Source organism: Cryptomeria japonica, chromosome 1, assembly GCF_030272615.1.
Source record: "Cryptomeria japonica chromosome 1, Sugi_1.0, whole genome shotgun sequence".
In the NCBI taxonomy this organism is placed as follows: Eukaryota; Viridiplantae; Streptophyta; class Pinopsida; order Cupressales; family Cupressaceae; genus Cryptomeria; species Cryptomeria japonica.
The window spans coordinates 548,370,553-548,387,837 of NC_081405.1; the positions used below are offsets into that span (position 1 = coordinate 548,370,553).

The window sequence follows — 17,285 nt, forward strand, 5'->3', positions numbered from 1 at the left end:
ATGATTTAGTTCGAGAAAATTGTTAGTTGCTTGAGGACAAGCAATTTCGGGAAGGATGGACTATCATGTCCCCTCCTTGATCATTATATATATCCTAAATAAGGCAAGTATTACTATTGATTAATATAATGATTAACAAATGATTATTTGAAGGTAGTGATGAAGTCAATTATTAAAATGATGTTAATATATTAAAAGAAGAAATGAATTATTAAATAATATTAATATATTTAAATATATTAAAAGATGGAAATATGAATTATTAAATGAAAGAATCAAATCAAGTTAATGTTTAATATTAACGCATGTTAAATGGGAGTAAGCATTGGATAAAGTAAATGTCTTAAATATGTTTACGTGGAGATAACCCCCACGTGGAGAGCTAACTCCACGGTGCCCTCCCCCCCCACCCCCCCCAGCGGAAGTGGTGGGATGGGGGGCTGCAACCACCGTCACACCCCTTCCTGCGGAAGGAACCCCGTGGGGGGATGCGACGAGCTAAGGAGGGGAGGAAAAGAAAAGAAAGAGAGACGGGAGGATAGCAAGCGGACTACGGTCTAGGAGCTTCAACAGCAGACTGCAGACTGCGACAGGTAAGTGATGTCTGCGGTTCACAGAGGATATATGTGTGTGGACGTGTGTGCCACACACACACACATATAGTAATGAATATTTTAATACATGTTAATGAATAGTTCTAGATATATTGTAATGAATATTTGTGAATATACGTTAATGAATAGTCATGAAAATATGTTAATGAATATTTGTGAATATATGGTAATGAATATTTTCTGAATATATGTTACCGAATACATGTTAATATAAGAATATGTAAATATAGATTATGGAATGAAAATGATAATGAATTGTAGAATGTAGTATGAATGTTGTGGCTATATGATGGAGGCTATTGGGAAGAAATTCCCTTAGTCTAATGCAGGGGTTATGATAATCCCTGGTAGGCAGTATATACTGAGAATCTATATGCATATATGAGATGCATCATCCAAGGCAAGGAACTGATCATATATGATGGTCTTCCTTGGTATGGCTTGGATGTAAGAAATTACATCCAAGACAGGAATCGAATTAACCTTCAGTTTCCTGGTATGGCTTGGGTGTAAGAAATTACATCCAAGACAAGAATCGAATTAACCTTCGATTTCCTAGTATGGCTTGGAACCAAGATGGGTTCCAAGAAGGCGAGCTTCACAGCCGCCTAAGGACATGTCCCAGTACTGTACTCCTATCCTTTTTATTAAATAAGAAATGAGATTAGTATTAATTAAGTAATTGAAGTTTAATGGCAAATTAGATTATATATATATATATATATATATATATATATATATATATATATATATATATATATATTTGTTGTATTCTAACAATCTGTTTTGCAGGACAGTGATCTCTAACTAGTAGGGACATTACAAAGACCTTGCCTGGTTTTAGAAAATTATTATATTGGAGAATCCTCTCATTGATATCATATTATTGTCCATAAATTTTGATATCTAGGAAACTCAAGACACATCCTACATAGAGCATATGCATGTTACTGAGCAATGTTGCATTCAACAATCCATTGCATCAGCGGACTTTTTCTTTTTTATTTTATTCCGCCTATTAATTGGAATAAAAATCCTAGGCTAACGTTCATGCCTTGAAGTTGAGAAGAATGGTGAAATATCAAATTGAATCAAGTTTTTGATATCATGAACCCCTATATGTAAATTGAAGTCTATGGTGGCATACATTTTCTCCTTATCATATTATAATTTATTTTGTCTCTTTCCATACATGTAATACAAAATGTAAAGACAGACTAGAATCTTACAGAATGGGTCTGAATTTGTTGCAGAATAGCTCTGGGTTTACAAAACTTCAAATGCTCATTAGCAGTGTCTAAGATGAATTGTGCAATATTAATTGGACAAGATTTATGATATCAACAAACCCTTTATCTGCATTTAATCCTATGTAACAGAAATTCTCTTCTTACCATACTCATAAGTGACTTTGCCTCTATCCATACATGTAATAACCAAAAAAAAAGACATCTTTGAATCTTACAGAATGTGTATGAATTTGGTGCAGACTAACTCCAGGTTTACAGAGCTTCAAACACTCATTAGAAGTGTCCAAGATGAGCTCGTACAGCTCTTGCTGCAACAAAATAGAATTAGCATAAGACACACTACCAAAAACTGAAATACACCTTAAAAATTCTATCCAATCGTTCCACATCTTGAGGGTGTAATAAACTATTTCTGAACCTTTCCTCTGAACATGTGTAATTCAACACAGACTAGTCTTTTGTGTTGGTGACCAGTCCCTCTCATTAGAAAAGAAAATGCATGCACTCATGCACATTTACAGAGCATAAACAATACACATGAGATGACAAACATACTAATTTCACAATTTATAAATATGCAGGCACACATTTATTAACATGCACAGACAATAATTACAAATTATATTAAAGTCCTGTCCTAAAGAAACATATTTGGGATTCCATCTCGAATGTGTACAAAATAATCAAGAATGATATTAATGAATTGATGAAGACTTTCTTGACACGCACACCCTATTAATAACACTATGTCACTATGAACCAAAACATAGAATTGTGACTACATATTTTTGCCCTCCGGAAAAAGAGATAGCAAAATACAATGATAAAACAAAAACAAAGGGGAATGGATTGGTTTGCAATCAGAATTGGAGGGTTTTTTCTCCTCTTCTTTTTATGTAACATTCAATGTTTCAGAGAGAATGTTTGCTGAAAGAATCACATCCGAGGAGTAACAAGATTCTGGGTGAATGGGAGGAATCTTTGAATGAAAATCTGGTATTATTTTTAATCTTCTTTCATGAGGCTGAAAATGATCCATATTCTTTAAGATTTTGTATTTAGGAACCAACTGAAACTTTAATTTACCACGGAAAGAAAAGTATAGTTGAATGAACTTAAGGATTTGGCTGTTATTGCAAAATAGCAGTATTGAATATAATAGAAATAATTAGAAAAGAACAAGCAATATAGCAATCAGAAGAGATGATCCCTTCTGAATCCTAGCAAGGTTTGGCTCATTCAGAGTATAAATATTGGTTGTTATCTTCATTTCATTTGAAATTTATCCATCTTACAAGCTGCTTTGACAGCATCATACAAATACAAGTTCTTGAGATAGGTAAAAATGAAAAGAGCTGGAAAAAGAGAATACTTGAGCAGGAGAAAAGCTACCATGGGGTGGCCATGTACGAGTGAGATCACTGACATAACCATATATTTCACATCCAACATCCATCAAGACCATTTCTCCTTCTTTTATCTGCATCAAGGCAAAAAAATTATGAAGCAATCTACAATGAATAACTTATGTCTCTATAAAATATTTGAATATGGACAGTTATATATCAATTCTCAGGTATTAGTTATCAACATGAAAACCAAACTCAAGATGCAAACAGAAATTCTTCAACAATTGCATTTATTTCAATACAGGACTACATGATTCTAAAGATCTTTCCAATACACCCTACTTGTTGATCATTTCGACTGTAATGGATGACACTCCCATTCACTCCACCACCAACCACAGGAGGAAACCTGTTATACATGGGAGAAAACAAAGTTTTACAATGTTAAACTAGAGAAAGTTGAATGAAAGGGAGCTCTAAACCTTTCTAAGCAAAGGAAAGCATGGATAATTATATTATATAATTTAAGAAAACACCAAAAGGTTTGGGATTTCATAATATTAGTGTCCATTAACTCACATTCTTCATAGTAGAATTGTATGTATCTTTGAAAATAGAAAAAATTCTCAGTCCTATTTATATAGTATTAGGAAAAAGCATACAAGAATCCACATAAAGCGACAAATTTACAACAAACTATTGATAAAAGTCTAGGTTCCCGAAAATAGTAGGAATTGGTGTAGGATCAAGACTGAACGAGAGCAGAAGCAGGAATGGGAGCACACACAAGACGGCCAGCACACACCCCTACTGCCTCAAGTACCCTACAGATATGTCTGGACATGCCCACATGGTACCTAAGGCGGTAGGGGTTTTCCCTAGTTGTCTTGTGACATCCAAGTCATGCCCACAAACCCAGCAGTTTTTTTTTTAAAATGTTTCTTTTAATTTAAAAAACACATTTTAAACCTTAAAAACCCTAAAACATGAATGACAAGCCTAAAGTGACCACTATCATTCATTTTGCTAGCATTTCAATTCACAACTTTCAGCAGCATACAAGAAAATATAGATGTGTAGTGGAACTACACTTCAAATCAGAAGGGGAAGCTCTTTGTAGAATAAAAATTCACCTACTATGAAGCATATGTACTTGGAGTTTACAAGCTTTGTAGTCTTTTCAAGGCTGATTCCACATTTCTGCTAAAATTAACTTTATATGTGTTGCTTTTTCAATGTTTAATGAGGACATGTCCCCCAAAAAAAACCTGATGTTCCCAGGATGGGGATGTTTCCAAGAGGCAAGGACTTGAGGAAAACATCCCCCTGCTACAACACCACCTCCATCAAGCCACTGGGACATTCTTGAGACATTCAAGGGACTCCAAAGACTCTCTCAACTGTCTTAGGGATGCCTAGGCGTCTCCCACTATTGAATGGCAAAAAGGAAGTTGCAAAATTTAAAAATAAAACATAAAATTTTCATTGATTAGAATGCCCAAGGCCGATCCCTAATGGCCAATGGCCATCACCTAAGCCCCACAAACCCTATAAAACTACCTCCGATCCTCATTTAAACTCACAAACACAAATCAACAGCAAGCTGATAGTGTGAGTGTGAGAGTGAAAGAGTGAGAATGAAGTGTTGCAATATGCAAATGCAAGAGGGTTGAGTAGGAGCAAGAAGAGGATCTATGCCAGGTTGCAAGAATTTTTCAAGCAAGAGGTAGGATTCTATGTTTTATATTTTTTTAAATAATTTCACATTCATATTTATAGACATGGATGCATATTCCTATCGTCATCAACATTGAAATTTGAAAATAAAAAAGATCATATAATAAATTGCAAATTTCAATTTTATTTATTAAATGTTAAATAGTTAGTTTAATTTAGAATTTTCAAACTCGCGAAAAATATAATTAATTATACAACAGCAAGCTGTCATATTTTTTATTTTTTATTTTTTATTTAATTTTTACAAATTACTTTTATTAGTTTATATGTTCAATTTTTTTATTCTGTCAAACTAGGATTAAACTTTTGTGTATCCTCTACTTCTGAGCTTTGTGCAGCCTAAAGTAAGAAAAGCAAAAGTGAAATCCTTGGTTGACAATGCTTGAGAACAAAGATTTTTATTTTTCTATCCTATACTTTTGTGCTTTGAGCGACCTGAAGTAAGAAAAACAAAAAGAAAATCTTTGTCTTAATCCTTTGTATCATGTTGCATGCATAAACTTATAAATTTTATATTGTTTGTTGCAATGTCATTATGAGAGCTCATGGCATGAGTCAAGATAAGATTGGGATTCAAAGTGAAATTGAATCCGATTATACACCTGAGGTTGACGAAAATATATAAGCAAAGAGGGGTGACCATGAAACCCAAACCATATGTTCCATGGTGAGTGCAACTACAAATATGAATTGCCCCTCCATAATACTGGTAGATTTTGCTAAAGACCCCTTTGATCCTAAGTCTCCATTGAAACTATTTGCAACAAAATTACAAAGCAGCTTTAAGGCATTTGGGGGCATAAGGGTGTAGACGTGCCACTTTTGCAACCTTGAAAATCAAGGCAGCATTACCAGAGTTAATGCTCACCTCCTTAATATTTGAGGAAAAGGTGTAGATGTATGTGATGACTTGGAAAGAAACCTAAAATTTATGGCTAAGTTATGTAAGCTATGGGGTGGTGAAGACAATGAAATAAAACCTACATGTACTTCTTTGTCTCATAGGCCAAGGAGCTGTAATATACTGCTCCTATTTGCCAAACAACCTTCTCAAACCCCCTTGTGAAATTTTATCAAACAGTTGTTATGCCAACTTCCTTGTCTGATTTTATTACTGAAAAGTTTTGGTGTTATGCTGATACCTGGTGCGTTTTAGTTTTGCCTTCTTGCAATCTAACATTCATTCAACTCACTCTTTGCAACAACTTTCTTTGCTAACTACTAACTTCAGAACTATAAACCATAATGGATATCATTTCCAATGTAACAAACAGAGTTCTATTAACTTAGAAATTTCATCTTTTTCATTCAGCCCTTACAATATTGTTCATACAAACCACAAATTCAGATATCTAAAGATAGAGAAGGATTGAAATTAAAAACTATTTGACCTGCACTATCGCTAGAGATTGAGACCACAACACTCTGCACCATCAACTAATGTCAAAGCTCACTATCCAATACGACCCCCAACACTGAGTGAAACCTGTTCACAACGAATTGAAATGCGTCCAGCTCACAGCAATTGTGTTCCACACACTGTACACAGACGTCTGCATTTCCAGGTAATTTACAGCAGCAATGGTTCACACTTAGCACTCAGTCTTAGCGCCCAGCTGATAAATCGATGCTCAATACTGAGTGTAGCATCCAGCAAGGATCACGCCCAGCACCCACAACATTGATCCCTCACACCATTAAAGACCCTTGGTCATGTTCAGCAACACAGTGAACTTCATTATTCATTAACAGGAAGAAAGAATGAATACGACCAGCAAGAAAAGGAAAAAAAACGGTTGCTTTCCTGGCTTCTACAACTCACGCCCAACAATGTAGTTGTTACCGTTCAGTTTTTTTTAGCCCCACAATAGACATCAGATAGTGTTTTGCAGAAATATGAGTTTCCGTGTGTGTTCTTCAATAGGAGACGACACTTTTGATGTCAAGTTTTTCCCACTCCCTTTGCATAGCCACAATCTTCAGCACCGAAGTATGTATTAATTAATCACTGTTCCCTACGAACTCTCCTTAGCTGAACAAAATGGGTTTTGTACTAAAATTTTCAATGTCTTTGTTTGCCCTCTCGGGTAAACGGTTAAATGCAGAACGTAAATGCACAGAACATAATGGAAATATATTAAATAACCAGCCTCTATATTAATTCCACAGTCCATGTACAATAAGTGCTTATAACATTACATCTGACACGACCAACATGATCCTTTCGAAGACAAGGTACACAATATATAATACCCGAAGGGGTGCGACACAACCGTCGCGACTCCAACTACCTACCCGTCGGCCAACTAACTGACCGCCGTAACTCATTATTACCGACGACAACATAAACATAATATAACAACATAACATAATGATTATTCCCGTCAACAGTCTTAGCTTATAAAAATGCCCTTACCAGTCATCTAAACTGTACGACTCCACCATGGCTGAGTTTCAACCTGTGAATATAAATGTCCCTGCTTGATATTCAATCTCTAAAACTTAGTTTGAAGATTTCCCATGCCTGGTATTGCACAGGTGTAGGAAATGTCACTAATGAGGGATTTCGTCCTCAAAAGCCAGCAAAATTTCCAGAATTAACTCCAGAAACACAAGTTCCAAGACACAATGTCCAAGATGATACAAACTCCATTTAATGCTTCCATTTATAACTTTCATTGGGCCCATTTACCAAGACACCGTGAACAAGGGATAAATCACTCCTTTTTTAAAAATATCATTTTCCTCATAAGTGAATAAAGAGTACCTTTTAAAATAAAGTGACTTTATAAATAAATGTACTTTAATTTAGTCACTTTATTAATTTAAACTCCCTTTTTCCTCTGAAAATGACCCTTCCAAAAATATAACAATATTTTGACACTTAAGGTCACTGTTTTATGTGCCCAAGATTTAAAACTTTTCGCCCCTGTTCCAATGAGCTATAACACTAAGGTTGGAATTAAATATTTTCATTAAATTTAAGCAACCTTAGTAAAATAATTAAAATAACCCATTAATGCACCAAATTTGGGAAACCTTGTCAGAACACATTAGAATCAAATTTCGATCGCACCAAAGTGATCCTGATGAAGAATAATAGCAAACGATGTCGATCGAGCGACTTACTAAAAATAGACGACTTCTCCAAGATTCTTGGAGACCAATCCAGAGGCCAGAAATCACTGCGAAAAGTGGCGTTTAACTCCAATAAACCAATTGAGCTCATCAGAAACATCATATTACTCTTCTAAACAACCTGACAAGAACCCAAAGTGTCAACTACTAAAGCTTGCTAGAGAACATGAAAAATTGGGGACATTACAGTCCACCCTACCAAAAGATTGCTTGTCCTCAAGCAATGCCAATAGAATCCCCAATCTTTTGACTAACCCACTGAAACTAAAAATAATCCCGGGGTCCCAAATCAGCCTAAAAAATCTGCAGCACCATTTACCAGAAGCATTGTCTTTCAAGGTGCCCCAATCAAAGACCTCCTAAAAACCTCCAACAAGAAGAGCAAAAACATACTGTGTAAACTCATTCATTTCCTCAAAAAACTACTCTCCCAAAGAATCAAACTGCAAAACCATAGGAAGACTCTGGATTGTCCACATAGGCTCTCATACTCCTATCAACTACAAAGCTGCTAATCAAAGAGAATTCAAGTTTCCAAATTGAACTCGGAATGGAACCCCACTATGTTGGCACTATGTTCCTCTAATCAAAACTGACAAACCTTCATCCTCAAACTGCACTGTCATCTCCGGGTTTTCCATCAACGAATTATCATCAAAACCAATACAGAAAAACCTGAGTGAACTAAGATCTATCCCATGCAATATATCCTGCCAAGGTGCCTCAGTGTGATCCATATCTGAAACCCCATTGTCTAACTCGATCCTGGGCAATAGGAAATGTAATTTGTTCAATCTCAAAGGATAACCCTCAGCATCTCTCAACAGAATGTCCCAAAAGTGATGCCAATCAGTACCTAACTGGAATTCGGTAACCATAGAGTCAACCTCGGAATCATATATGATGACAATGACATTCCGATCATAGACCATGATTCCCTCACCATCACCTAATCTCCTAGTGTCCCAAAAAGAAACTCAAGAGCACCGACCAACCCAACTCACTGCAATCAACCAATCACCATCTAGGGGCATGTATACTGACATCATGTGACGACTGTAGTGTCTAATGCTCCCACAAGTAGAGATGGAAGGTAACTGAGCTATACCCCAGAAATCCTCCACAACTATCTGCACAGAAGACTGGAAGTGCTCAAAAAAGTAAGCAAGACCAAAACCACAAACTGCAACATCAAATCAACCCAAAACCAAGTCTTACCCAAAAATTCCCTCCAATCCACCTGTAACAGTTGTAATGGTCTCTTGTATATATTGAAATAAGGGGTAACAGCAACATTACTACCATACTCTAAGACCCCATCACCAAGAATAAATCCACCATAAAAACGTTGCACTACTTTGTCACCCTCTACAATCCAATCATACCAAGTCTCAGACACCTATTTCTGTAAGCAACTAACTGGAATGAACAAGGTGAGAGACTTGCCAAACTCGGACTAATCGCCTGTTATCAAAAATATGTCATACCAGTGCAGACCCATATGCTCCATACTCAATTCACCTTTCCTTGTCGTCAATGACATAGTCAAAACTTGAGTATGTAGGCTAAAGGTAAACTAATAAATACACCTCAATACACAATCGAGGTGAAACACTCCTGCCTGTACCAATGGACTATTCGAGTGGTCATGTGAATTCCACTTTGTGCTGGCAACAACAAAAGATGACTCACACATCGACGCAAGAAGTACAACTGCATCAACATTACCAACATGAGTACAATCCATCACCTCAACATTAGATGGATCAGTGCTAAGGTCCAACGTGCAAAACTTAGAGGTTACCATGTCCTCCTAATCAAACTACCCAATGATAATCTCAACAATACCCATGTGAGACCTAGTATCCAATTCTATCTTGTTGCCTGAACCTATAACCAAGTCTGATGCGTTTGAATCATCAATAATCCAATCTACCCCAAGTGGACTCCTGTAGATATGAATGATGCCCATCATAGGAGCATAAAAACAAATACCAACTCCTATCAAGATGCTGGTATAGATCATAATAGGACTGTATAACCTGCGAACCAAATCCAAAATGGTATTCAAGGTATCTCTACAGCCCAAAGACGGTAATAACTCATCATGCTCTCTTCCTCTAACTCCAAAAAAGCAGTTCCAATCTCTCCTATCCATGTCCATAACCGCTGCCCCCAAAGTGCAACTTGATAAAATTCTGATCAGCATCATAGGACAGCCAACAAATAATGAAATGGGAGGTAATATCCATGAAGGCAGTGCTAGATTATTGTAGCAAACATACTCCTCTCCAAAATGTAAACCGAAATCATTCAGAAAGGTGCTGAAGTCATGTTGTGCCATCTCATACTTATGGATTTCATCAATTCCCTCAATGATTTGTTTGATCTCCAATGTTCTTGCATCGTACTCCTGAATCACTGATGGACCAGCAATGGTTTCCTCCGCCTTGTGTAGGGAAGACTAGGCCATGCTCAACTGTAAACAAAGTTCATTAATTTCTTCCTCTTTCCTTTTCAAGGCATCTGAATAGATCTCAACTAGGTTGAGAAGGTGATCACGATCTAAAAGGAGATGTAAATAATTTGTTTTTATTGCTCCCATACCTTCTTTGATCATTTGCAAGCTATCAAGAGAAAAACTCCGCTTCAATTTCCTTTTGTTTTCACTCTAATTGAATCATCCAAAGGTAATTTTCAACCAGCTTATGCATCTCATCGTGATAACATAAGGCTGCCACAATCCCATCCTCATTCACCTTCAGCTGATTCCACAAACTGTGCGGACTGTGAGGTGTATGAACAACTTCTGCTTCACATGATGAATTGTCTAATTGGCCTCGAAGAACTTGATTCTCACAATCAACTGCCTCTATGACATCTTCTTGGCACACTTGCTGATCTAAAACTTGGGCAGCGTTAGGCCCAAATATAGAATTGTCTTCATCACCATTTGGTGTCAAAACACTAAAAGACCCATCTATTTCAACTATCCCACGAAAAGGGGCCATGCATCTTTCATTTAGAAATAGTGGAACATCATTAAAATTACATTTAGAGTCATCAAGAGTAACCATCATCCCACCGGTTTTGTCAAGCTTTACCTCCAAGTTACCCACAAAGAAACTATTACAATCCATACCTGAAGAAACAATTGATTCTTCTTTGATTTCATGAACATCATTGTACCCATCTGTGATAGAAGAAGGACATGAAGAAGCTACTTCATCCTCATTTTTACAAGCATCAAGTCCAACTGAAGCAATTTCTTCTTTCCCAAACCTTCCCTCTTTGTCTTCTTCTACTGTCACCTTAACCATTTCCCCTGTGCATATATGATTAGGCTCCCAAGTCCCTTTGCAAGAAAAGCTAAGATTTTGTCTCCGTAGTTCATTCTCACTGACATCTCGAATCTTTTCATTGGAAGAGTCATATTCATAATCTTCTGATTTCTTTTTGAAGACTGATCTAAACCAACCAAGATGCTCATGCAAGTACTGAAGATCTTCTTGTAGTTCTTCATAAGTCTTCATCTTTCTGATTAACCCTTCAGGATGGCAGGATACACCTGCTCTACTACCACTGTAATAGGCTGCTCCTATTTGCCAAACAACCTTCTCAAACCCCCTTGTGAAATTTTCTCAAACACCTCTTATGCCAACTTCCTTGTTTGATTTTATTACTGAAAAGTTTTGGTGTTATGCTAATACCTGGTGCGTTTTAGTTTTGCCTTCTTGCAATCTAACATTCATTCAACTCACTCTTTGCAACAACTTTCTTTGCTAACTACTAAATTCAGAACTATAAACCATAATGGATATCATTTCCAATGTAACAAACACAGTGCTATTAACTTAGAAATTTCATTTTTTTCATTCAGCCCTTACAATATTGTTCATACAAACAACAAATTCAGATATCTAAAGATAGAGAAGGATTGAAGTTAAAAACTCTTTGACCTGCACTATCGCTGGAGATTCAAACCACAACACTCTGCGCCATCAACTAACGTCAAAGCTCACCATCCAATACGGCCCCCAACACTGAGTGAAACCTGTTCACAGCGAATTGAAATGTGCCCAACTCACAGCGATTGTGTTCCACACAGTCACATTTGCTTCAAACTGAAAAAATTACATTGTTCAAACGATACTAAAACTTTCCACATTTGCACATTGAATATTCATGTTTATTACAGCACTCAATGATATGCATCTATATTTTCAAGAAGTGCAAAGAATGAATCTAATAGAACCTGGAATATTTCCTGCGACTTTGTAAAATGTGCAATGACAATGTTCCAGCAGTCAACTCCAGCATACAGTGCAAATTTCAAACAGCAGTACTCCTATCACCATGAACCACCCTCGAGACTCACGTCCCAGCCAACTAGATAATGGCAAACTTATCTCCAGCTAAGCAGCTTTCCTTTCCTTATAATTCTGCTGCACTCCTACTCAACTCCCTGAGACTCCAAGAAGCACTTGTTGCATTGCATGGCATTCTAACTGCTGTTCATGTTAGTAAACAGCTGCTTAGAATTCCACTATGCATTTGTGAATTCCAACCACTAATTTTTGCATTCTTCTCTTGAGTTGAGCATATCAAATCTAACTGAATTAACAGTGCCCTTCCAAACTCTTAAAATAAACTCTATTCAGCTAACCAAACCCTGCCATTACCTTCAACTGTGCATTCAACCCTGTGTAGAACAAGAACCTGGTTATTTTGCAGAAGTTCTGAAATTACAAGTAATTGCTGTGACAGGCTGAAATCAGACTTAGCAAACTTACATTCAACTGGCCCAACGTCCTGTAGCTGCTGTCACTAAGTACGGCACCCCTCCTACAGCAAGCTCCAAACCTGTACGGTGTATTGTGCTGCCCCTAAGCCTGTACGGCCACCCTGCAAATTAACTTCAGTCCTGCACATTGCTGCTATAGCCCTAGCTGTACTGTACGGCACTTCTGTACCCTTTCCTGAATGTGTGCGACATACCAATGAATGCCACAAACCAGTTTGACCTCCCTCCAAAGTTTTCAAAACCGTACAGCTATCATAAGCTTCTAAGAAACTTCAAAATGAGAAATTCATAGCTGAGAGAAAATTCATATTTTACCTTTTCCTCCATTAAATCCCCAGGCTGTATCTTTCAACCTAAGTCACAGGATACAGTGATTTTCATGGATGAGGTTCGAATTTAATCGAATTTCAAACTTCTATTAAAAAAAATCGAATTTAATCGAATTTCCTCTATAAAGCACTGCTATCCACCTCTAAACACAACTCAGCTGGTCGTGGGTATTCTTTGTATATGCTTTGTATCTATTGGGTCATGGGTGTCTGCAACTGCTGGGTCGCCCTCGGATTTTCTTCAACAAGGGTCGCTATTCTGATAATTTATTAGAAGTATACATATATTTAAAAATAAACAAAATTATAGAAGGTGAATTTTATCCGAATTTTGTTTCAAATTTTTCCCTTGTCAAATTTCATCCGAATTTCATGGCTGTCGAATTCGAATTCGAATTCGAACCTTGTGACTTAGCTTTCAACAGTGTAGGGATTGTTGGCTAAGAGGGATTTTGTCCTCAATGCCCAAAATCTCCATAATTAACTTCCAAAAATCACCAATACCAAGATACACCATTTCCAAGATGATACAAACTCTATTTAATGCTTCCATTTATAACTTTCATTGGACCCATTTCCCAAGACACCGCGAATGTGGGATAAATCACTTCTTTTAAAAAATATCACTTTCTTCATAAGTGAATAAATTTTATCTTTTAAAATAAACTCACTTTATAAATAATGTACTTTAATTTAGTCACTTTATTAATTTAAACTCCATTTTTCCTCTAAAAATGACCCTTTCAAAATATAATAATATTTTGACACTTAAGGTCACTGTTTTATGCACCCAAGATTTAAAACTTTTCGCCCCAGTTCCAACGGGCTATAACACTAAGGTTGGAATTAAAAAATTTAATTAGATTTAAGCAACCTTTGTAAAATAATTAAAATAACTCATTAATGCACCAAATTTGCGAAACCTTGTCAGAACACATTGGAATCAAATTTCACTCGCAACAGAGTGATCCTAATGAAGAATAATAGCAAACAAGGCTCTGATCGGGCGACTTACTAAAAATAGACAGCTTCTCCAAGATTCTTGGAGACCAATCCAGAGGCCAAAAATCACTGCGGAAAGTGGTGTTTAACTCCAATAAACCAACTGAGCTCATCAATAACATTAGATTACTCTTCTAAACAAGCTGGCAAGAACCCAAAGTGTCAGCTACTAAAGCTTGCTAGAGAACCTGAAAAATCAGGGCCATCAAAGCAGCCACACGATTCTACTTCTACTTTGCAAAGGCATGTTGCATGTATGCCAATTTCTTCTACTTTAGGAGCCCATGTAGCAAATGCTAGCGGGAAATGCAAGTTGTCAAGTGATGCTCCTAACCACTAGTTGAGTTATTCAATGTGCAGATGAAGGATGAGGCAAATGATGCCATTGGCAAATTCTTCTTTGCCAAGGGCATTCCAATCCAAGTGGCTTGATCTCCTTATTATAAAAAGGTGATGGCAAAGATAGCAAGGGCAGAACCGTCATATGTGCCACCAAAAAAGACAAAATTGAGGACCACAATCTTGGATAAGAACTATTCCAAGATAAATGTGTTAATAGCACAAATAAAGGAATGTTGGGTGACAAGTGGATGCAATATAGTCATGGATGGATGGACAAAAATTAGCCAATGACCCACTCATCAATATCAGTGTTACATGTTCAAAGGGCCCATATTTTTCTATGGTAGTTGATTGTTTATGGCATCACAAGGACGACAATTTTCAATTTAAGATCCCCAAGGATGCTACTGAGGAGGTTGGGCCGCAAAATTTGGTCCAAGTAGTGATAGATGCAGCCCATGTGTGCAACACTGTAGGGAAATTAATTGAGGTAGCTTGGACATATTTGGTGGAATCATTGTTTTGTGCATGCCATGAATAATGCACTAAAGGACATGGTAAAGATTGATCTGCCAATTTTCATTTTTAGATCCTCAAGCATGCTATTGAGGAGGTTGGGCCACAAAATGTGGTCCAAGTAGTGACAAATGCAACCCATGTGTGCAAAGTTGCAAGGGAATTAATTGAGGCAGCTTATAGACGTATTTGGTGGACTCATTTATGCGTGCATGCCATGAATAAAGCAATCAAGGGCATGGGAAAGGTTGATTAGATCAAAGCAATGGTAAATGATGCTAGAGATGTGCAAATGTTTATCTACAACCACCACACTTCTCATGCACTCTTTAGGACCTTCTAAGAAGGAATTCTTGAAACTTGTTGAGACTAGATACGCATCAAATTTCATTCTCTTGGAGAGAATGCTTGAGTTATGACCTATGTTACCCCGAGTTTCCAAGACGAGGGGATGGGAGGACGGGGAAACGGGTTTCCGGGACATTTTTTTTTTTGCCCGAAATAGGGGACGGCTAGCTATATATATAGATATATGAATAATGAAATTTAATAATCGCAAGTAGCAACATAATAACATTTATAAATTAGAGTCTTGATTCTAATTCTAATTATTTGCAAATGATGTTTGATTTCAATGTTCTCAAAAAGATTTTCATTCATCATGCAAAATAAGTTAATTGTTCTCACTCAGATTGAATGATTAAGACTAAACTATGAACATTCAGATATAAGAACAGAGTGCACATGTTACAAATGAAACGCAGACTTAAATAATGGTAGTTGTTCATTGATTGATAACAAGAATTCATGGCATCCATATATGATAGTTATAGTATTAAAATATCTTCCAGCATACATGGAAATAATTGCAAAGAAATCTGACCTTAATATTGACCAAATAACAGCATACCCAGTGCAGCAAATGGATGAAGAAATACTCAGATTTATGCAGAGGTACTTAGAATGTGAATAGCAACAACTAGGAATCTTATATCTGCTCAAAAAAAAAAAAAATTAAAAATTATTGTTGAATGAGCCGGAAACGGCTAGCCGTCCTCCCTGTCATCCCAGAGACGGTCAACGGTCTCTGGGGAAAATGTTGACCGTCCCCGAATTTCTGGGACAGTTTCCCGAAATTTTTGGGGATCGAGGATGGCTGGGAAATGTTTCCAACTGTCCCCAAGTCCCCGAAACCGGGACGGTTTCCGAAACAAGTGCCTTAAAGCCGGAAACGTGTTTCCGGGTAACATAGGTTATGATAGTAGAATGGATTTGGTGGCTTGAATCCAAGACAAAGAACGGGAAGAGGGTGAAGGATGTCATGAAGAACGATGTTTTTTGGGGTGATGCAAAATATATAATCTCCATCATTACACCAATTTTCCATATCATTAGATATGGGGATGCCAAAGAACCTAGCATTGAAGAGGTGTACAAGTGCATTGATTCTATGCTAGACCAAATGAAGGTTGTCATGCAAGAGAGCCCCACATTAGCATTCTACGATGAGAACATTCAAAAATCATTAATCAAAGATGGGATAAGCTCAAAACTCCCTTGCACATGGCTGCCTATGCATTGAAGCCCAAGTGGAATGTGCAAATGCCTAGTAGAATTTCATTCATACAAGATAATGAGGTGAAGGCAAGGTTCATGAGGGCCACCCAAAAGATGTATGAACCTATAGGGCCAGGATCATTCATAATGAGTTGTCATGTCCCCTCTTTAGTATGACATGGCACTTTACATGGATTTGCCTATTCCAGACTCTCGTAGGCAGATGGTTGTGATGAGAGAGTCATTTTGGCGTTTATTTGGTGATTGGATGGCTCATTATGCTCTTGGAGACATTATATTTATTATTACTTTTTATTTGGGGCCAAAATGTTATTGAGGTGCACTTTTTATTTTATGAAGTAACTTTTTATCTAAAAAGTGTAATGAGACTTCTAGAAGATTCTATTATGGATACTTCTAGAAAGTCATGGATACTTCTAGAAAGACTAAGAGGCTTCTAGAAGATTCTATTATGGATACTTCTAGAAAGTTATGGATACTTCTAGAAAGACTAAGAGGCTTCTAGAAGATTCTATTATGTGTATAAATAGACCCCATGGGTCTCTCATTTGGCATCGAAGTCTATTTTCTCTAGTGCATCTACTTGAGCATTTGTGGAGCTTGAAGGTCTGCAAATATCATTGATC

The 17,285-nt window shown here is 36.9% G+C and overlaps 1 protein-coding gene across 3 annotated transcripts in view; it reads right to left on the reverse strand.

Moving 5' to 3' along the window:
- LOC131044896 (intermediate cleaving peptidase 55, mitochondrial) overlaps positions 1 to 17,285 on the reverse strand; it is a 298,348-nt gene that overhangs the window by 141,789 nt on the left and 139,274 nt on the right. For all 3 annotated transcript variants that reach the window (XM_057978376.2, XM_057978377.2, XM_057978378.2), the window contains 3 exons: positions 3,556 to 3,622; positions 3,237 to 3,344; positions 2,080 to 2,172 (listed from right to left, as the gene is read on the reverse strand). In XM_057978376.2, the coding sequence (XP_057834359.2) occupies positions 2,080 to 2,172; positions 3,237 to 3,344; positions 3,556 to 3,622 (268 nt within the window). The remainder of the gene's footprint in view (positions 1 to 2,079; positions 2,173 to 3,236; positions 3,345 to 3,555; positions 3,623 to 17,285) is intronic.